The following is a 22,903-nucleotide window of genomic DNA, read 5'->3' on the forward strand; positions in this document are numbered from 1 at the left end:
GAGACCCTGATTCCAGCAATGTATCATTTAGTTTACTGGGTGCAGCACACAGCCTAATCAGTGACACATCGACAAACAAAAAAAAAACAAACACCATTCTAGGATGTATTAACAGAAGCATACAGTCTAGATCACATGAAGTCATTATCCCCCTTTACTCCTCTTTGGTCAGACCTCATCTGGAATATTGTGTCCAGTTCTGGGCACCACATTTTAAAAAAGGCATCAAGAAAATGGAGCAAGTTCAGAGAAGAGTGACCAGAATGGTGACTGGTCTGCAAACCATGTCATATGAAGAACGGTTACAGGATTTAGGATTGTTTAGCTTGCAAAAGAGAAGACTGAGAGGAGACTTAATAGCTGTCTACAAATTTCTTAAAGGCTGTAACACTGTAGAAGGATTAGTTTTATTCTCATTTTCACAAGGAAAGACTAGAAGCAATGGGATGAAACTGATGGGGAGGAGACACAGATTAGATAATAGAAAAAACTTTTTGACAGTGAGGGTGATCAACAAGTGGAACAGGCTGCCACGAAAGGTGGTGAGTTCTCCTTCAATGGAAGTCTTTAAAAAGAGGTTGGACGGACATCTGTCTGGGATGATTTAGTGAATCCTGCTTTGAGTAGGGGGTTGGACTACATGACCCAGGAGGTCCATTCCAACTCTGATATTCTATGATTCTACATCGTTGAAATCAGTGATTCAGCCCCTACCTCAACCTCAGATTAGATGGCAAAAACCTGCAAACCGATTCCTTTTAAATATTGATATTTAGTGAGCAGGTAGCTGACATAGCGCTTCAAAGCCTGATTCCATGATGTATCACTTACTGGACCACTTGGGATAGTTTTCATAGTATAGCTGTGGGGGCGGAGTTACACATATTAGCTAGACTGAACTGCACATGAGCTGTAGTCCCATAATGATAATCTACTGCTGGGAAAATGATGATTTCAATGAAACTACAACACAGCCTAGTATAGTAAATGACAAATCCCTGGAATCAGGGTCTCGTGCTCTATAGTATGCTGCTCTCATAGCAAATAGCAAAAACCTGCTGACCGATTGCCTTTAACTCTTTCCCATTGCAACAGGTGTATAACATTTGTGAAAAAAATGAGTAGTTCTAAAGTGCTCAGTAATATAGAGTGTGGTCTTCTAATAGGATGTCACTGTTGTAGCAAAACAGGTCATGCAATTTCTTCTTTCCAAAATTCTCTACCATCAACTGTGAGTGGTATTATTGAAAAATGGAAGCATTTAGGAACCACTGAAAGAAGACCAAGTAAAGTTACAGAACAGGCGGAGAATAGTGCATAAGTCACCAACACTCTGTTACTCCAGATACATACAGCAGCACTCTAGAACAGGGGTGGGCAATAAATTTTCCCATGGGGCCGCATGAGAAATTGGGATTGGTTTAGAGGGCCGGACTAATATAATTACCTCAGTTCTACCCAATATACTACATCACTACACCCCCTCCATATACTACACCTGTAATAAACTACACCACTACACCCCTATATACTACACCTGTATTATACTACACTCCCTCCATATACCTGTAATATACTACACCCCCATATACACCTGTAATATACTACACCCCCATATACACCTGTATTATACTACACCACTATATAATACACCTCCGATATACTACATCATTACACCCCTATATACTACACCTGTAATATACTACATCACTACACCCCATATACTACAACTGTAATATAGTACACCTCCATATAGTACACCTGTAATATACTACACCTCCATATAGCACACCTGTAATATACTACACCTCCATATAGCACACCTGTAATATACTACATCACTACACCCCTATATAGCACACATGTAATATACTACACCTTTAATATACTACATCACTACACCCCTATATAGCACACCTGTAATATGCTACACCTCCATATAGCACAAATGTAATATACTACACCTCCATATAGCACACCTGTAATATACACCTCCATATAGCACACCTGTAATATACTACACCTCCATATAGCACACCTGTAATATACACCTCCATATAGCACACCTGTAATATAGTACACCCCCATATAGCACACCTGTAATATACTACACCTCCATATAGTACACCTGTAATATACTACACCTCCATATAGTACACCTGTAATATACTACACCCCCCATATAGCACACCTGTAATATACTACACCTCCATATAGTACACCTGTAATATACTACACCTCCATGTAGTACACCTGTAATATACTACACCTCCATATAGTACACCTGTAATATACTACACCTCCATAGACCACACCTGTAATATACTACATCACTATACCCCCATATACTATACCACTATATACACCTCCATATAGCACACCTGTAATATACTACACCTCCATATAGCACACCTGTAATATACTACACCCCCATATTTCACACACCCTGCACCCCCATATCACACACACTACACCCCCATATGTCACACACCCTGCCCACATATCTCACCCTGCCTGTACCCCAACTTACCCCTCTTAAACACTCTGCACCCCTTCACATCCTTCTGTCAGTCTGCAGCCCTCATATGCCACTCACCCTGCAGCTCCATCTTCCCTCATATGCCACTCACCCTGCAGCTCCATCTTCCCTCATATGCCACTCACCCTGCAACTCCATCTTTCCACATATGCCACTCACCCTGCAACTCCATCTTCCCTCATATGCCACTCACCCTGCAGCTCCATCTTCCCTCATATGCCACTCACCCTGCAGCTCCATCTTCCCTCATATGCCACTCACCCTGCAGCTCCATCTTCCCTCATATGCACTCACCCTGCAGCCCCCCTCCCCCTCATGTCCCCTCTTTTCTCATTACCAGTCATCATGTGTCCACATCTCCTTCATGATTCAGTAGCTTTGCTTTCTGCCCGGCATCCTGTGTCTCCTCCCACACTGTCACATGGGCGTGACATCATCGCAGGTCCTGCAAGATGAATTATTCCGTCTGCTGTGCTGCTTCTTCTCCTGCCCGGCGGGAACTTTTGAAATGACACACGCAGCGCAGTACTGACAACGTCAGAGCGTGCGCGTGTGTCACTGACAATTAGTGCCGGCAGTGAACAGAGGAGAGACTCCTGCGTTCCGCTGGCTGCACTGACTGTGCGGACCTGCACAGGATCTCTTCCTGCTCGGCACGCTGCAACCCGGCTCCACTGCACCGGCTGAAGACGGGCGGGCCGGTCACAGAGAGCAGGCAGGCCGGATGTGGCCCGCGGGCCGCCCCTTGCCCAGGTCTGCTCTAGAATGATAAAAATGAATAAGGGAACTCTGGTATTGCATTCCTGCTATAGGAATATTTGAAAAAAGAGATACCAAGCTTATATATTCGCCAATGCATGTGAGCCCGGTAACCAGCGGCAAGATGATCTCAACATACCGGGACCCTAACTTAAATGCCTCTATCTGGTTTAAAAACCTACATGTCTGGGCAGGAAGGATTCAGCTATAGAGGAGGATAGACACAGCCTGGTTATAGGGTGGAGTGCTTAGTCAGAAAAAAATGCACTACAAAGATTATCAAAAAGACTGACCCACACATCTAACAGGTGTGAACAGCTGGTAATTGAAAACACAATATACCAACACTCTGTTGACTCACTACCTACAGAGTTAAGGTGGTGTCACACACAGCAACAATGACGTCGCTGCTACGTCACCATTTTATGTGCCGTAGTAGCGATGCCCCCTCGCTGTCGCTGTGTGTGACATCCAGCAATGACCTGGCCCCTGCTGTGAGGTCGCCGGTCGTTGCTGAATGTCCTGCTTCATTTTTTGGATGTTGCTCTCCCGCTGTGAAGCACACATCGCTGTGTGTAACAGCAAGAGAGCGACGAACTGAAGCGAGCAGGGAGCAGGAGCCGGCGTCTGGCAGCTTGCGGTAAGCTGTAACCACGGTAAACATCGGGTAACCAAGGGAAGCCCTTCCCTTGGTTACCCGATATTTACATTAGTTACTAGCACCGCCGCTCTCATGCTGCCAGTGCCAGCTCCCTTCTCCCTGCACTCCTAGCCAGGGTACACATCGGGTTAATTACCCGATGTGTACTCCAGCTACGAGAGCAGGGAGCCGGCACTGGCAGCGTGAGAGCACACCGCTTAGCGCTGGCTCCCTGCACACGTAGCCGGAGCCGGAGTACAGATCGGGTAATTAACCTGTTGTGTGCCCTGGCTAGGAGAGCAGGGAGCCAGCGCTAAGCGTGTGTGCTGGTAACCAAGGTAAATATCGGGTAATGGTTACCCGATATTTACCTTAGTTACCAAGTGCAGCATGGCTTCCACATCGATGCGTGTCATTATGATCGCTGCTGCGTCTGCTGTGTTTGACAGCTAAGCAGCGATCATAACAGCGACTTACTAGGTCGCTGTTGCATCACAGAAAATGGTGACGTAACAGCGACGTCGTTGTCACTGTCGCTATGTGTGAACCCAGCTTTACAAACATCTGGCATTAACATTAACAAAACCTGTGTCCCAGGAGCTTTATTACATGACTAAGGAGCTGCATGTAAAGGCCCCTTTTACACACTGCAACATCGCTAGCGATATCGCTGTAACGTCACCGCTTCACCGGTTTTGTGACGTAGTAGCGACCTCCCCAGCGACATTGCAGTGTGTGACACGCATCAGCGTCCTGGCCCCTGCTGTGAGGTCGCTGATCACTACAAGTCGTTCAGGACCATTCTTTGGTCCTTTGTTTCCCGCTGCGCAGCATGTATCGGTGTGTTTGACACCGTTACAACAACATCGTTAGCGACCCAGCCCATAGGCATGCTAGCGTTCCCTTTCCAGCGAGGTCGTTCTGCAGGTCCGTATCGCTACTGCGTCGTTGGCCAGATCTGTCTGTTTGACAACTCACCAGCTGACTGTTAGAGACTTTCCAGCGATCCCGGCCAGGTCGAGATCGCTGGTGGGATCGCTAGAAAGTCTCAGTGTGTAAAGGGGCCTTAAGTCGTACATCACCAAACACAATAGAAATGGTCAGATTGTGGAAAACATTTGGGAAAGACCCTTTCTGTTTCAACATGACTGTGAAGGTCCGTAAAGTCATGGTTGGGGAAATTTGGTGTGGAAGAACATGACTGGCTTTTTGGCATGAGACAGATTAGAAGAATTATCCTAATACTTTTATTCACTATATCGTATATGGACAAAATTAAATGCATTTCATAGCTCGAAGGAAAAAAGACTTTTACTTAAAAATGTTTTCTGATTTACAAGGCTTTTAATGTGTGGGCAGAAGCATGTCAGCGCAATCCTCTTCTGGGATCAGCCCCTATGGCAACATAATTCACTAATAAAATCCTCAGTTCTCAGAGTGCAGTCATTAAATATCTCTGCCTGCTTTAATTAGAGCGGTACATGTAGCCCTCATTTATCCACTTGTACTGCATGTGCTCTGGTTATTTGTAAACTCCAGGTACGAGTACTTTTTGTAAAATCTAGTGTGTTCGGACGTGCGCACCATCAGTATAGTGGCTGACACGTGATGCTGGAGTAGCCAGGCTGCTCATTTTCAGAGCAATTATAGGAGAAATTTGCTTTCTCTCTACATTAAAGAATGTTCCAAAATGATTTTGTTATGTGGTTGCATTCTGCTGTTTCTAAAGAACCTCTAAAAAGCCCCGAGTATCATTTCATTGTCTGGATAAATGTGCAAGCTTCATGTCCTAACAATTCCCCCAAGCTTTCATCTTCTTAATAAATGTCATTAAGTAGAAAAAAAACAATGTTTGCAGCGTTCTCAGAAGGAGAGTTTATCCATGGTGCATTTTGTAAGATGCAACGTATTCTGCCATAATTGCTTCAGTTTTTATGTCTGTTTTACATCTAAATATACAGGCAATAAATAAATGGGCTCGAAATCGAAAAGGCAAAAGAGAAAAGTACTTTAAGACAATGGCGGAGTAGCTGTAGAAGCTAATTAACATACCGTCCGCCTTTTGTATCATCCCTTCTTTGTTTTTTTCAACTTTGTTTGTTTTTATTTTGATTGTTAGAATTGCTGGGGGGAGGAGGTGGGTGCGAATGTTGGTCAAAAAGTTAAAACATCCTACTTTTGGCTGGATATTCAACAATATTCATTCATTCAAGTGAAGAGGTCAGCAAAGGACCCTTTTCTTCCTCACCAGTGGCAAGAAGAAGCAGAGTTAGGCTATGGACTCAAGGCGAGTAAAACAGAGCAAGTGGAATGCAATAAAAAAATCGCCATTCTGTGGGGCCGCTCCATGAGCGATTTTTTTATTTATTTATTTTCTTTTTCTCAGCCCTAATCGGACCGAGAAAACAGTCGCAGCTTGCTGTGGATGGAATCCGATTTGTTTTCTCATGCACCCATACAAGTCTATGGGTGCGAGAGAAACTTCACACTGCACTCAAATTACACCTGAGGGCAGGGCGATATACGCATCAGCTGACAATGAAGATAGGAAGATTAGTCCCTCCCTCTCCTCCACAGCGCCCGCCCTATCCTCCGCGGCTATGCTGTGATCACAGGATCACATCTCAGTGGCATGGCACTCTGCTTACACTCCAGCAGAGCGGGAGTCGGGTGTCATGCAATGTACTCACAGTAGTGCTCGTATGGCACCAGCCATAACCTCCTTCTGGTTTGTATTTGTTGTTTTTTGTTTTTTTTTATTTCATATGGGAAAAATTGCTAACACAAAAATGGTAAAAACCGACCATGACCTAAAGATGTGGAATAACTGATCCAGCACATTGAAGAAACATTGTCCAGTTTGGGCCGACATAGTGCTGAACTTTTGAGCCAGTTTGTAAATAAAAATGGTCAAAAATGTCAGTCTTTAAATTTGTGGGGGTAACGTGAGAAAATGTGGAAAAGATCACGGGGCATGAATAATTGTTCAAGGCACTATAGTGCAAGATTCATATTATTGGTTTAATAACTAAATTAATGTCAGTTTTGAATCGTCTTCTTTAGAAACATATGCTAAATAGTAACTGTTGTTTTAATTTTTATATCCATATAGTCCATACTATTAGTAGATTAGCTACTGTGGGGGCTGAGGGGCGGTTGCTCCAGGCCCCTTCGCTTGGAGGGGCCCACCTGGAGCTATCGCCACTCTTAAATGTATCGGCTCTCCCAGCTCGCCAATACAGTTTAGCTCTGTGGTAAAGCAGGGAGACATGACCTCCCTCCTCTACCACTCTTTGTTCTGTAGTGTGCAGGTCACTTTAAGACTGTGGTGTACAGAACTGCAAAGAGATGCATTGACAGTGGCACAGGCATAAGCACAAGTCGTCAGAGTCCCAGTGTGGGGATGTCATCAAGCCATGCCAGGTTTGTGACGTCCTGTCGTGCCCCAGCACCATGATATTAATGCGTTTGTCCACCTGCGCTTTGCTGGTGGACTCCTCAGGATACTGGATTAGGTCAGTATATAAATGTTTTTTTTATTTTAATTAAATTAGATATTTTGTGCACCAATAACTGCTAGTTGTGGCAGAAAAAAAGCGCAAAAAATGAATGCGTTTTTGGTGCATTTTTGTGCCATGCATTTTTTGTTTTGTGTGAAATCAATGACTGGAAGGTCTAAAAACACAGGAAAACACGCTAAGAATTGACATGCTGCATATTTTTCTGCACCCAAAACTTCAAGGAAAAAATAAGCACCACGGACCTTTTTGATTTGCATATTTCCCAGGGGGCAATGTTCCTAGGATTTCACTGTCTTGAGCGCCCTCGCTGGCTGCTGGCAGTGTTTTCTCTGGCTGGTCTCTCCGAGATCAGTGATTGTTTTGTTTTGTTGGAAAAAATAAGCACAGCACTTCGCGATTCTCATTGACTTCGCTGGCATAAGGATAGACATGCAGATTTGGGCCACAAACTGCACCAAAAATGGCATTAAAAGGCTTCCCTGTATTTTTATTGCCAGTAATGTAAAATAAATAAAAAAAAAATTACGTAGCGCTCCACGGTATTTTTGATTCTCAGCGCAGATAAAGCAGACAGCTACGGGTTTCCACCCCCATCTGCCTGGCGTTACCTTGGCTGGCAATCAAAATACAGGGAAGCCCATTAATTTTTTTTATTTAAAAAAATAGTTAAAAAAAATGACGCGGAGACCCCCATTTTTGATAGCCAGCTAGGGTAAAGCAGACGGCTGTAGCCTGAAAACCACAGCTGGCAGCTTTACCGTGGTTGGTGATCCAATGTGGAGGTCACCCCAGGCTCGTTTTTTATAATTATTTTATAAATAATAATAATTTACAAAAAAAAAAAAAAGTAGGGTGTTATGGTTCGGAACCATGGAAGACCACCACAAATCATTGGCAAAAGGTGACAAGAGCATTGGCAACTAATCTGGCCGCCATCCCCTTACTAACCATCACAACTAGAAGTAGCCGAGGGGTGAACTAACATCCTGTGCACCGCGAACCCAGCCGGAGAACTAACTATCCTAAAGGTAGGAAAGATGAATAACTCTCTGCCTCAGAAAATAGACAAGAATAGCTAGCCCCCCACATTCAAAGACTGCGCTGATATAGGAAAAACACAATACACAGGTAGATGACAGGATTAGCAAAAGGTGAGGCCCCCGCTGACTAAAATAGGAAAGGACAGGAAAGGGACTAATGGTGGCCAGAGAAAAACCCTGCAAAATACCAACTTCCTGATAGTACAAAAAGGCCCTCAGATCGCACGATCTGAACTCCGTCCTATACCAGGTGCCCTTGTCATACCAATGAACAGAAAACAAGAATCATAACAAAGTCAACAAGCCACAAACACATGGACCCAAAGGAGCTATACTCCACACAGAACTGCAGGGAGTTCCCCAACAATCCAATGAGGGGGAAAGTCCCTGCAAGCAAATAACCTGAAACCAACCACAGCAAATGACAAACCCAGATAAACAAAAGAACCAGACAATAAATAAAGAGCAAGCACTTATCTGGGGAAGATGTGGTGTAGAGCAGGATTAAGCAGGCTGGAGATACAAAGAACTGATATCCGGCAACAGCCTGCAATCAAAACAGGATTTAAATAAGCAGAGAGTTCGCAAGGGAAACACCCACTGCACAACACACCTGGTCCAAGTCCAAACCATTCCTGGCCACCAGAGGGAGCCTCCCAGCAGCCAAAACATAACTAACATTCACAACAGTAGGGCCCCCCCCCAAATTGGATCACCAGCCAAGGTAAAGTGGACAGCAGTGGTCTGGTATTCTCAGGGTGGAAAGGTCCATAGTTATTGGCCCTTCACAGCCTAAAAATAGCAGGCCGCTGAGATGCGGATCCACTAGATGCACCAATCCTTTCCCTTCACCCCAGCTCATCTCGTGCCCTGGTGCAGTGGCAAATGGGATAATAAATGGGGTTGATACTAGCTGTAAGGTCACCTGACATCAAGCCCAGCAGTTTATGTCATGGCGTCTATCAGATACCCGACATCACAAACTGTCGGTACTAACAAAAAAAATAGACAAAAAATGTATTTGAAAAAACACTCCCCAAAACATTCCCTCGTTCACCAATTTATTGTAAGGAAAAAAAATGAGGGGGTCCCACGATGACTCTGGACGGTCTAGAACATGGGGGGACACGCTCAGGGAACGTATCCCCCATTTTCTAGGAGTGCAGACCCTCCATGTGAGGAGTGTGGGTGCAATGAATCTGCACCCACTCTCCCTGGGTCTACAGCAGCAGAGTCCATGTCGTAACTGTTGCTACCAAAGCTGCAATGCCCTACTCATGAGGTAAGGGCATGCGTAATCAGGAGAACTATTCTACATTTCCAAATATTGGTATTTGCTGATATTATTGCTATTCCACCTACTATATATTGGGGATAGGATCTTGGAGATGGAATAGCCCTTTAAGTCCAGTAATCCAGCTGAATGAATACTAAACAACAGAGCTCGCTATTTAGACATGTTTTCTTGTGGCGTATGACGGACTCTCATGTTTGTTAGTCGTTCAGCAGGGCAACTATAAAATCAAATACCTCCATTTGGAAATGTAGTATAGCTCTCCTGATCAACTATGTTCTTTACCTCATGAGCAGGGCATTGCAGTAGCTTACAGATTAATGGTTACCACCACTCACTGTGTCTGAACACAGGAAGCTGAGCTGACAGCCACTCTGTGCATGCGGCAGCGTCTGTTGTGAAGGAGGCGTCCGCGGGGGATCAACGCTGCACAGGTACCATGGGACACTGGGGAACACCGGTGGGGTTATAGGGGGTGACCTGGCAGGGCCTGGGGAAGAGTTTTCTGTCGCATGTGTCATGGCACATGAGACAGAAATCAGAGGAGTAGGGTGAATGCGGCCGCCGCGCTGCTGTGCGCGCGGCTATCTTGGATTTCCGGGAGGGAGCCGGGGGGGACACTTTGGCGACACCGGGGGACCGTGGAGGAGATTTATCTCCCATCTGACATGTTTGTTCATGCCAGATGGGAGATCAATATTTTTTTACCAGCGCTGTCATTTACTGTAACGTGATCATCGGTATACGGTGTATACCGGTGATCACGTGAGCGAGGACCGGAAAAACCGGCGTGAATCATGATCTCCAGGGTCTCAGCTAGCCCCTGAAACCCCGGAGATTTTCTGAATCTGGGGGGCGCTATTCACTTATTTCTGCTTGCTGTTTATAAATGGCAGATCAGAATAAAGCTACATTCACACGACAGATCCGTTTTTGCGGGCCGCAAAAAACGGTCCGTTTTTTTCACGGATGCATCAATGTGGCATCCGTTTCCGTTCCGTTTACGGTCCGTATGACATCCGTTTGTCGTCCCGTGTTCCTTCCGTTTTTTTGCGTACTGCAAAAAAAACTAAAGGAGGGAAAATACATAAATTTACCCAGGATCCATAGCTTCAACCTACATGAGGTGGTCACATGTTCACTCCAGTGCAATTTTCTACTGCTTTTCAAAGCGTAGAGCGCTCTGGTGATTTTCTTGTGCTTGTACACTTCATATCAGTCTTTTCTGTCATTATAATGGCAGAAAGACACATAATGTCCCACTCTCCTGCATTTTGTAATTTTGCACCCTTTGGCACTAAGGGGTGCTTAGCCTTGTATTTAGCCAAAAAAACCCTAAATTTTTTAAAAAAATGTCGTGGGGTTCCCACTATTTTTGATAGCCAGCTAGGGTAAAGCAGACGGCTGCAGCCTGCAGACCACAGCTGGCAGCTTCACCTTGGCTGGTAATCCAAAACTGAGGGCACCCCACGCTGTTATTTTAAATTAAATAAATAATTTTAAAAAAAAACCACGTTGGGGTCCCCCCCAAAATTGGATCACCAGCCATGGTAAAGCAGACAGCTGGGGTCTGATATTCTCAGACTAGGGAGGTCCATGGTTATTGGACTCTCCCCAGCCTAAAAATAGCAGGCCGCAGCTGCCCCAGAAGTGGCGCATGCATTAGATGCGCCAATCCTGGTGCTTCGCTCCAGCTCATCCCGTTGCCCTGGTGCGGTGGCAAACGGGGTAATATATGGGGTTAATACCAGATGTGTAATGTCACATGGCATCAAGCCCTGGGGTTCATGATGTCAGGCATCTATCAGATTAGACTGATAACCCAGTCAGTAATAAAAAAAAATAGACGACAAACACATTTTTATTTGAAAAAACACTCCTCAAAACATTCCCTCTTTCACCAATTTATTAGAAAGAAAAACAAATCCAGGTCTGGTGTAATCCAAGGGGTTCCCATGACGATCCATACCATAGTCAATCTCCCAGTCAATGAAGAACAGAATGTTCCCCATTGGCTGGGAGAGTAGTGCAGTGACCTGAGCTAACATCAATAGGTCAGCCCAGGTCACTGTAGGGCATGACAAGTGCTGCTGTCAGGAGGATAGCTAGGTACATTACCTGCGGTAATCGCTGCACTCCTGATAGCAGAGCTGTCACTGAGTTCAGTGACCGCCGCCTTCACAACCAAGTATCGCGGGTACCTGTGATGTCACCGCTAGTGACAATCTAGGGTCGGCAGCGAGAGGAGATGTGACAAGTGGCGGCCATGGAGGACAGTGACAGCGCTGACGTTGGGAGGGCAGGACTTCATCACCGCAAGTAAGGAACTTCACTAACCTCCTGACGGCAGCGCTTGTCATCCCCGTGGCTGCTATCACTGCAGTGTGGGCAGCTGCGGACACCGTACAATGTGGGCAGCTGCGGACACTGCTGAGCGGGCAGCCGCAGGGCTGGAGCGGGACACAGACTGCAGCGGCATCCGATGGAAGTCGCACGGAAGTGCTTCTGTGTGTCTTTCGTGGATTTCTGCACACGTAGCCAGGGTAAGCATTGGGTTACTAAGCAAAGCGCTTTGCTTGGATACCCGATATTTACCCTTGCTACCAGCTTACCGCAGGCTGCCGGCAATGGCTCCTTGCACATGTAGCTGTAAAAAGCCACGCTTTTGGTGACCGAACCGTTCTCGAACGTAACTCGAACTGCCGAACTTTTAGCAAATCGTTTGAGTTCGTCGAACGACTCAACACCCCCCAAAATCACTCGAACATGAAATTGTCGAACCTCAAACATCGCTCATCTCTACTCTTAAGCAATTCCCAATACAGCTTGGTGGAAATCCTCATTATATACATATTTAGAGATTCTCATTTAATTATAAGCTGACTTGACTTTTGGCCAAGCTTTACTGAGCACGTATGGGGGGGGGGGGGGGCGATACTCTAATTCTATCTGTTTTAGCGACCATTCTATTATCTTCACTTGTGTTCAGGTCTTCAGAATGTATTTTACTTGATCAGTTTAATGTCTTCTACAGTAATATTTTCTAACCATTCATTACTCCTGAATGGTCATTGACTTTGGTGAATTTTAAACGTCACCATGTGAGAAAACCGTAAATTAATACATTTACTCTGAGGAGAAAACCCACCCCGGCCGTTCGGTGTAGATAAAAGGTGATAGAAATTCTATGGGTCCTGTTATCAATATAATACAAAGAGCTCCGCAGAAAATGTTCAATGATGGTAATTCTGATAACTGAGGACATCGGTTTTATGTCAAAGAAGCAAAAAGCCTTTTTTAGCCGTCTTCAAAAAGCTGGTTTGTTTGCATTCATGTCTCCTAGATTAATTTGATGCTGACCTCGATTTCCATTGATATGAAATACCTTAGTCTGAGAGCTCGTTCCTTTTGGAAAATAATAGTTCCAAAACTTTTTTGTCACAAATTGTGCCTGGTATTGTTATGTGATGGTTTTATTATAAATTGCGGTGATTTGCATGAATCTTTTTTAACTTTGCAAACTAAAATATGCTACTTACTGAAGAGGCTTGTGAACATGCTAAAATAATGCAATACATTTCTAAAGGACTCTTTCTGAGTGCTGTCTGTGAAAAACCAGACATCACACTGACAGCACACAGAGCAGTGTCATTCAGTGGGGCAGAGAAGGTGGAAATTTTTGTTTTTCACTAACCAAATCTGCGTGTGAATAAAATCCCAAAATGCACTTGTTTGTTCTGTGTGTCGGACCAGACTTGCCCATTCAAGTCTAAAGGCCCCTTTACACACTGCAAAATCTCAAACGACATCGCTGTAACGCCACCAGTTTTGTGACGTAATAGTGACCTCCCCAGCGACATTGCAGTGTGTGAAACGTATCAGCGACCTGGCCCCTGCTGTGAGGTTGCTGATCACTACACATCTCTCAGGACCATTCTTTGGTCCTTTGTTTCCCGCTGTGCAGCATGCATCGCTGTGTTTGGCACATTTACAGCTACTTCTTTAGCGACTTCCCTTTCAAAAAGCTGCTTTACAACGTCCCCGATTACTAGCTAGGTCGTTCTGCAGATCCGTATCGCTGTTGCGTTGTTTTCCAGGTATGCCTATTTGACAGCTCACCAACGACTCACCCGAGACTTTGTAGCGATCCCGGCCAGGTTGGGATCGCTGGTGGGATCGCTAGAAAGTCTGTGTGTAAAGGGGCCTTAAGGCTGGGGTCAAACGATCGTACAGCATTAGATGTGAGAACTTTGGATGTGATATGCTAATGACACTCGGCTCAAGCTCTGCTGCATGCTAACATTTTTTTCCTCAGTCTGTTTAGAGCATAGAAAAAACTCACAGATAAGACCTGCAACATTGAGTAACATCGGAATGTCCAAACATCAAAAGGAATCCTGGCACTACTAACATTCCATGCACTAATTAAAACCCGCAAAGCTGGAAAGTTGAGATGGAGAAAGAGATTTGGGGGTGCTTATTAGGCTTATAGAGAAAACATTAACGGTCAGCTCTCACCCGGTATCTTATAAAAACAGTCCTTTATTTCATCAAGTAAAACTGGAGCGGTACAGTGTAGGAGGATGTGGAGAGTGGCGGGACGACTGCTGCCGTTTTGTGCAGGTGGTTGCGCTTCAGCCGTCGTTTCACTGCTCTCCACATCCTCCCTCTACACCATACCGCTCCAGTTTTACTTAATTAAATAAAGAACTGTTTTTACACGATACCGGGTGAGTGCCAACCATTCTTCATGTTTTCTCTATAAGCCTTATTTGAGTAACATCGGGCTGAGTGCAGTGCAAGATTTCCTCTTCACCCTCGTCCGATATAAACTCTAATGTAAGCGAGGACTAATGCCGGCGTCACACGGTACGTTATATCGGGCGACATGTCGTCGGGGTCACGTCGTTAGTGACGCACATCCGGCATCGTCCGACATATCGTAGCGTGTGACACCTCGGAACGTCTGTGAACGAGCAAAAATACTCACCTTATCGTTGCTCATTGACACGTCGTTCATTTTCATAATGTCGGTCCTCCTTATGTGCTCCGGTTGTTCATCGTTTCCGATGCAGCACACGTCACTTCATGTGACACCATGGGAATGATGAACTGCAGCTTACCTGCGTCCCGCTGGCAATGCAGAAGAAAGTAGGTGGGCGGGATGTTACCTCCCACTCCTCTCCGCCCCTCCGCTTCTATTGGCCGGCCGCAGTGTGACGTCGCTGTGACGCCGAACGTCCCTCCCCCTTCAGGAAGAGGATGTTCACCGCCCACAGCGAGGTCGTTTGGATGGTAAGTACGTGTGACGGGGGTAAACGAGTTTGTGCGACATGGGCAACAAATTGCCCGTATCGCACAAACAATGGGGGCGGGTGCGATCGCACGACAGATCGTCCCGTGTGACGCTGGCATAAGGCTGTGTAGAAAGAGTGCAGGATGTGCATATTACTACAGGATAGGGATGAGGATGAGGATGGGCACATTAGTAAAAGGGGACAAAGATGGGTGCATTACTTCAGGATGGGCACATTATTGTATATATGTATTACTACAGGATGAGAACAAGGATGGGCACATTACTACAGGATGGGGACAAGGATGGGCACATTACTAGAGGATGGGCACATTACTACAAGAAAGGGAACAGAATGGGGGACATTACTACATGATGTTGGCCAAAATTACTATTTAATGCTAATTGTAAAACTGTATTACTTACAAAAAGGAATAAAATGTAAAAAAATTAATCAAAATAAAGAATGAAAAAGCTTTTTACCATAAATGTTTTGTTTTTTAATTTTTATATTTAAACAAAATAATGCACATTTGTTATAGCAAATGAACGAAAAATATTAAAAAAAAAACCTGATCCACAGGTGTATAGAAAAAATTATGGTACCAAAACAAATATCACTTTGTCCTGAAAAGAATTCGCCCTCCCAAATTTTTTTTTTTCTATGTGCAGCCCATATACCCAACAGAGTTTGAGACCCCTGCATTATAAAATTACATTTCATGCTTGGAATTGTGCTTAGTGATGTAAGGCTTGCATGCAGCTGCTTTGCATGTAAACCAATGCATTGAAGCTCCTGGGCCAAAGTTTTTGTACTTGTATTTATACCAGAACACAGAAGCTTTGGAGTGCTATAGTGATTGCGTTCTCCAATAGTTGGACTCTTTCATGCACTATGCACCACAGCAGTCTGTGACTGCCCCCTTTATAACTTTACATGGTCTGCCACCCTAACTAAGCTGTTGTGGTTGCTTCCACTCAGTTGATCATGGAATTTTTAGAAAAAAAGAAATTTCATTAACTCACTGGATTCAATAGTGGTGTCTTATTACAGGGTATAACAAAAAAGAAAAGAAAAGGTATTCAGCTCACTAGACTAAGCAAATGTAGCATCGGTGCGGTGCACGGAGGCCCTGAACCGGCTTCCAGGTGAGAGAGACCAGAAAGTAGAGAGAACCCAGAAGCCACAGGAATCTTATGGTTTAAAATCTATCTTTGTTAAAGTTCCATCATTACAAAAACTAAAACCATAATGGAAAACATTAGACAAGGTGTGTGTTTCGGGTACAAAAATGCTGGATTCCTTCTCATTTTTGGTCACATCTTATTACAGGACAATGTTGGTATCCGTGACCTCTTAAGGCCACTTTCACACTTCCGTTTTTTTTCCATCAGTCGCAATCCGTTTTGTGACTGATGAGACGGATCCGGCACAGATTGTGTCGAAACTGATGTGACGGAGAGTATAAAAAAAAAAGGAATCCGTTTGAGAGAGAGAAAATTTTTTGTGATCACAATTGAATTTACAGTCGATCTGGGCATGCCCAGAATAAAAAACAGATCCATTGACTGATTCCGTCATTTCACGAATGACGACTGATTCCTGTGCCCCTAGGCATCCATTAGAACTAATGACGGAAGCCGTCGGATCCGTCGCTGTCCGTTTTTTCCACGCAGACAAGAAACGTTGCATTGTGCATTGCTTCCGCCCGACGGTCAATCATTCCACGACTGATCCATCGTGGGACGGATGCAATGCAAGCACATCAGTCGCAATTCGTCGTTAATACAAGTATATGGGGAAAAAACTGAATCCTGCAAATTATTTTGCAGGATACCGTATTTTCTCAAGGCAACGGATTGCAACTGATGGAAAAAGACGGAAGTGTGAAAGTAGCCTAATACTAATCCATTCTTTCACAAATGTTTGTCAAGGCAGACTGCTTGGCGAGAGGCTGCATCTTCTAGACCTGGGGAAATGAGAGAGTGAATAAAAAAACGGAACTCAGTGATTTAGATATTTGTCTTAATACTGTTATACATACAGTGTGTATCAGTCTCTTGTGGATGCCGATACAATTGAGTGACACTTAATCAGCTGAGCGCCATGGGATGGCGACCCCTGCTCTAATAGGTCAAATGGACAGAAGATTGTCTTTACGGGACCACCACTTTATGTGAAGGAATGGTGCTTTCTGGTTCTGATTGTAATGTTAAGAAGCTTATAGAAGCCTGTATCATACATGCACCTAAAAGTGGTATCAATAGGCAGGTAACATGGGCTTCATTTTACCTGTATTCTCTATTAGGCTGGAGAAACTTCTTTAACTATTCTATTTTGGAAGGGGATATTTAAATCTTTTGGATATTAAAATATAGCATTTTTTCTTTTGTTTTTTTGGGGGTTTTTTTTGTAGTAGATTTGAATTTTTTTTTTTTTTTTTCACTCACTTGAGGTCACAAAAAGAAACCCAGAAATAAAATCTATATTTCTGCTCTCTTCCACCATAACATTTTGTCAAGGCAATGTTTGGTTAATTTAAATCTAGTAATTAGACATGTAATTTGTCTTGTCATTGATTTTATTTTTTTATTTTTATTTACAAATATACTGTATATAAAAGAAGTAATTTTCGAGCAGTTCAACTGTTTTTTGTCAGCTTTTATTTTTCATCCGCTAAATGTTTTTAGCACTCTTTGTTCTGTCAAGGTAGATAATTACATATTAAACAGAATGCACTGCAATATCGAAGAAAAGAAATGACTTTTACTTGCCAACACCAATTCTAGTCATTGTGTGTGCTTGCAGGAGAGCGTCCTTTTCAGTGTACGTTATGTGAGAAAGCTTTCAACCAGAAGAGTGCACTGCAGGTGCATATGAAGAAGCATACTGGAGAAAAGCCTTACAAATGTGATTACTGCTCAATGACGTTCTCCCAGAAATGCAATATGAAGCTTCATATGAAACGGACTCACGCTTACCCTGGTATGTGCTTTGGGGACTTGTTTTCAACTGTACAGTGAAAACTGCCTTAGTGTCATAACTTGTAATTTTTTTTGTGGTTTAAACAGGATCTGTCACCCCTCTTGTCATGTCTGCTATAGTTTATACTTTACTTTCTCATAAAATAACAATTCTGAAGCATCGTTTCTTAATTAAAACAATGTGGTGTGCCGTTCTCCTGTTATTTCTCTTGGAATTGTATTAATAAGTTGACAACTGAGGGTTGCTATTCCCTTATCAATTACTAAAAACTGACATGGAAAACGAGAACTGACAGGTCTTGATGATAGGAGATACATATATACAGTAGGGAAAATAAGTATTTGATACACTGCCAATTTTGCAAGTTTTCCAACCTACACAGCATGGAGAGGTCTGTAATTTTTATCATAGGTACACTTCAACTGTGACAGACAGAATAAAACAGCATTCCAGAAAATCACATTGTATGATTTTTAAATAATTAATTTTAATTTTATTGCATGAAATAAGTATTTAGTACAATAGAAAAACAGAACTTAATATTTGGTATCGAAACCTTTTGTTTGCAATTCCTGAGGTCAGAGATTTCCTATACTTCTTGGCCAAGTTTGCACACACTGCAGCAGGGATTTTGGCCCACTCCTCTATACAGATATTCTCCAGATCTTTCAGATTTTGGGGCTGTCACTGGGCAACATTGAGTTTCAGCTCCCTTCAAAGATTTTCTATTGGGTTCAGGTCTGCAGACTGGCTAGGCCACTCCAGGATCTTGAGGATCTTGAAATGCTCTTTACGGAGCCACTCCTTGTTGCCATGGCTGTTTGTTTTGGATTATTGTCATGCTGGATGTCCTAGCTATGGCCCATCTTCAATGCTCTTACTGAGGGAAGGAGGTTGATGGTCAAAATCTCGTGATACAGGACTCTATCTATCCTCCCTTCAATACTTTGCAGTCGCCCTGTCCCCTTTGCAGAAATGCACCCACAAAGTATGATGTTTACACCTCCATGCTTCACGGTTTGGATAGTGACCTTGGGGTTGTACTCATCCTTCTTCCAAACGCAGCGAGTAGAGTTGATACCAAAAAGTTCTATTTTGGGCTTCTCTGACCACATGACCTTCTCCGATGCCTCCTCTGGATCATCCAGATGGTCACTGGAGAACTTCAGATGGGCCTGGACATGTGCTGGTGTGAGCAGGGGGACAATGCGTGTTCTGCAGGATTTTAATCCATGAAGGCATAGTGTGTAAATAACTGTAATCTTTGAGACTGTGGTCCCAGACCACTTCAGGTAATTGACCAGGTCCTCCGGTGTAGTTCTGGGCTAATTCCTGACCTTTCTTAGAATCATCTTTACCCCACGAGGCGAGATCTTGCATGGAGCCCCAGACAGTAAGATTGGCAGTTATCTGGTGTTTCTTCCATTTTCTAATAATTGCACCATCAGTTGTTGCTTCTCACCAAGCTGCTTGCCTATTGTCCTGTAGCCCATCCCAGCTTGTGCAGGTCAACAATTTTGTCCCTAATGTCATTGGACAGCTCTTTGGTCTTGGCCTTAGTGGAAAGGTTGGAGTGGGATTTATTGAGTGTGTGGATAGGTGTCTTTTATACAGGTAATGAGTTCAAACTGGTACAATTAATATAGTAATGAGTGCAGAGTAGGAGGGCTTCTTAAAGAATAAATAACAGGTCAGGGGATCAAATTCTTATTTCATGAAATAAAATACAAATTAATTATTTAAAAATCATACCTGATTTTCTGATTAATTTTTTTTATTCTGTCTGTCACAGTTGAAGTGTACCTACAATAAAAATTACAGACTTCAACAGTCTTTCTAGGTGGGAAAACTTGCAAATTTGGCAGTGTATTAAATACTTATTTTCTCCACTATATGTATGTGTATATATACAGTAAGTGTATTTATAATATATACATCTCCTTATATTGAAATTGCACTGTTCAAAAACATGCGCAAGTCTAGCATTTGGAGTGCAAATGAGGATCCAGGATACTATTTGCATATGTTTCCACTCTGTCGTCTTTGACAGGATTCTTATTTTTTTTTTCTTTAAATCAAATAAATAACTAAAACTGTAAACTCAAATTCTTATGACCTAAATCCATAAAGAGAATAAACATTCAACAGATCTATCATGTATCTGAAGGTACGGTTCCACTTGTATGATTTCCGATCAGAGTGCATCGTCAGCGATATGCTAATGACCCTCTGCTGCGGGTGTTAGCCAAGGGTCATGCAACTGTGATGCGATCTTGCGATCATATCGCAGCTGCAGAGAAGAGGGAGGAAACACTTTCTCCCCATCTCTTCCGCTGCCTGTCTCTGCATACATCGCACTGCAGTCGGATGATACGCATCTATAGACTTGTATGGGGGTGTGTGAGCGGAGACTCGCTGCCAAATGCAGCATGCTGTGATACATTTCTCAGACCGATATAGCATGAACAATCAATCGCAGATGGACACTGCCCCATAGTTTTGCACTGGTACGAGTGCAATCCGATGTTTTATCTGATTGCACTCATCCGTACAAAACGCAAGTGGAACTGAGGCCTGTGTATTGTACAAACAAAAGCCATGTCTCCAGTCCGTGAGCCTAAAGATAGCCTTTATGTACCATGGCATTATTGCTGAGTTATTTTTTTTAATTGTTTTATATTACAGACCTTATAGAGGAAGTTTCTATGCACCAAGAAGATGATGAAGGTGGAGATGACCTAACACAAACACTTGATTTGGAAGAAGTTGTCCAGGAATCATCAGGAGACTGGCAGTGTGGCATAAGCAATGTTTTCCGATGATCTACCATAGACTATTTTGTACTATTATATAGTAAATGTATAGCTTGTAAAGATACAAGGGATTTACTTAGCAGACCAGTGTCATTCCTTTCCTTAATTTTTTTGATTCCGGTGCTATATAGTTGAGTTGATGTCCAGAGGTTTCATTGTAGTTCCAGAACATTTCTGCACTTCTCAGGTACATCTGAAAACACTGAGTGTGATATTTCTCAACACTAGTTAAATGGACAAGTGGACAACTTCTCCATTTGTTGTGGTTTTATAGTTCTTCAAAGATAAAACTGACCGTTAAAGTTTAAGTAATACAACTATACAGGTGTGTTGTTTTACATTGTGTAGTAAAGTTTATTGCACTCAAGTTGTCCGCTAAATATATGTATGTATTTAAGTTGTACATATGTATAATGTGTATTATGTGTATATATGCCTACAACTGTTTGAATATCTATATATAACTATGCATATCTATAAAATATATTTGTTTATATAATATGTACACAGTTTGTATAGATGCAACTCTACTGGCAAAAAGCACTGCAGCCTTTTCTTTTGTACTATATGGTAAAAACTAAATACCTATCTGGAAAGTGGCAGGCCCATTTCCATCTTTTAGTTAGAAAATTGTTATTTCATAGATAATATTTTTAAATGTCTGTGACATCTACTTCTAGAATATTAATAAACCTTATGCGTTCATTTATCATTTCCATATGTGTTTTGTATTTTGTTTTTGCCATATAATGTTTCTGATTTTATTAGCTATAGCTTGAAAAAAATGACATTTTTATAAGGCCTCTTTCACACGTCAGTGATTCTGGTACATATGTGACAGTTTTTATACTTACCAGAATCATGGACATACACAGACCAATAAAATCTATGGATCTGCGCACACATCAGTGATTTTTCACTAACCGTGTCTCCGTGCGGCATCCACGCGTATCCGTTAGTTCCACACGGAGACATGTCCGTTTTTTCTGGCATCACTGATGTCCCACGGACCAGAGTATGGTGTGATCCATGAAACACGTACCAGAAAAACACAGACCTCTAATATATAAAGCTGAGTGTGTATGTCCGTTAAAGGAATCTGCACCGTCACATTTACAATCACGAAATTTTGTGCAGACTCCCCATGTGACCCAGGGAACGTCATAGACTATGTTTTGACAGGAAAATTTAACCCCGCACATTACAGTTAATCTCCAAAATCCTGCTTCCATTAAACTGAATGGAGGTGGGAGTTATAGGCTATTAATAGCAACTGTCAGTGGTTGCTATAGGAACAAAATAAACTGTTAGTATAAGAAGCTTATGTGTGAGGTAATATGATGTTGGTGGGGAGACAGATAGAGACAGAAAGAGACAAACAGAAGCAGACCGAGACAGATGTGAAAAGAGACAGACAGAGACAGCCCTGGGAAAGAGACAGCCCTGGGAAAGAGACAGCCCTGGGAAAGAGAGAGCCCGGGCAATGAGAGAGCTCAGGAAAAGAGAGCCCTGGAAAAGAGAGAGACAAAGACAGATGGGGAAAGAGACAGGGAAAGAGAGAGACAGACAGACACATATATAGAGACAGACTGATACAAATACAGACAGAGAGATAGATAGAAACAGACAGACACAGACATAGACACAGACAGACAAAGAAAGATACAGACAGACAGAGACACACAGACAGAGACTGGGAGAAAGACTGAAAGACAATTACTATCCCGGGCAACGCCCAGGTACTACAGCTAGTTGAAAATAAAAAGCTTTTTATACTCGCCTTGTTCAGCAACGCTGACTCCGGCAGCTGCTCTCTGCTACTTCCAAGCCGGCTGATTATTCTCATGCATATGCATTTATACACTGCACAGCCGATCCGGAAGTAGCTGCAGAGGGGAGACCGCGGCAGTAAATGACAGCATCCAGGAGACTTCAGCACCACGGAGAGCTGGAGCGTGTACAGGTGAGTTTATCTCCATTTGCTATTACTGATCACTAATAGCACATGTGGAACC

At 43.2% G+C, this 22,903-nt stretch overlaps 1 protein-coding gene across 3 annotated transcripts in view; it reads left to right on the forward strand.

The window, feature by feature from the left end:
* ZNF236 (zinc finger protein 236) overlaps nt 1–21,604 on the forward strand; it is a 255,426-nt gene extending 233,822 nt beyond the window's left edge. For all 3 annotated transcript variants that reach the window (XM_075314639.1, XM_075314636.1, XM_075314638.1), the window contains 2 exons: nt 17,899–18,075; nt 20,761–21,604. In XM_075314639.1, the coding sequence (XP_075170754.1) occupies nt 17,899–18,075; nt 20,761–20,897 (314 nt within the window). In that variant the 3' untranslated portion in view covers nt 20,898–21,604. The remainder of the gene's footprint in view (nt 1–17,898; nt 18,076–20,760) is intronic.
* The last annotated feature ends 1,299 nt before the right edge of the window (nt 21,605–22,903 follow it).

The sequence above is a fragment of the Anomaloglossus baeobatrachus genome, chromosome 6, assembly GCF_048569485.1.
Source record: "Anomaloglossus baeobatrachus isolate aAnoBae1 chromosome 6, aAnoBae1.hap1, whole genome shotgun sequence".
Lineage (NCBI taxonomy): Eukaryota > Metazoa > Chordata > Amphibia > Anura > Aromobatidae > Anomaloglossus > Anomaloglossus baeobatrachus.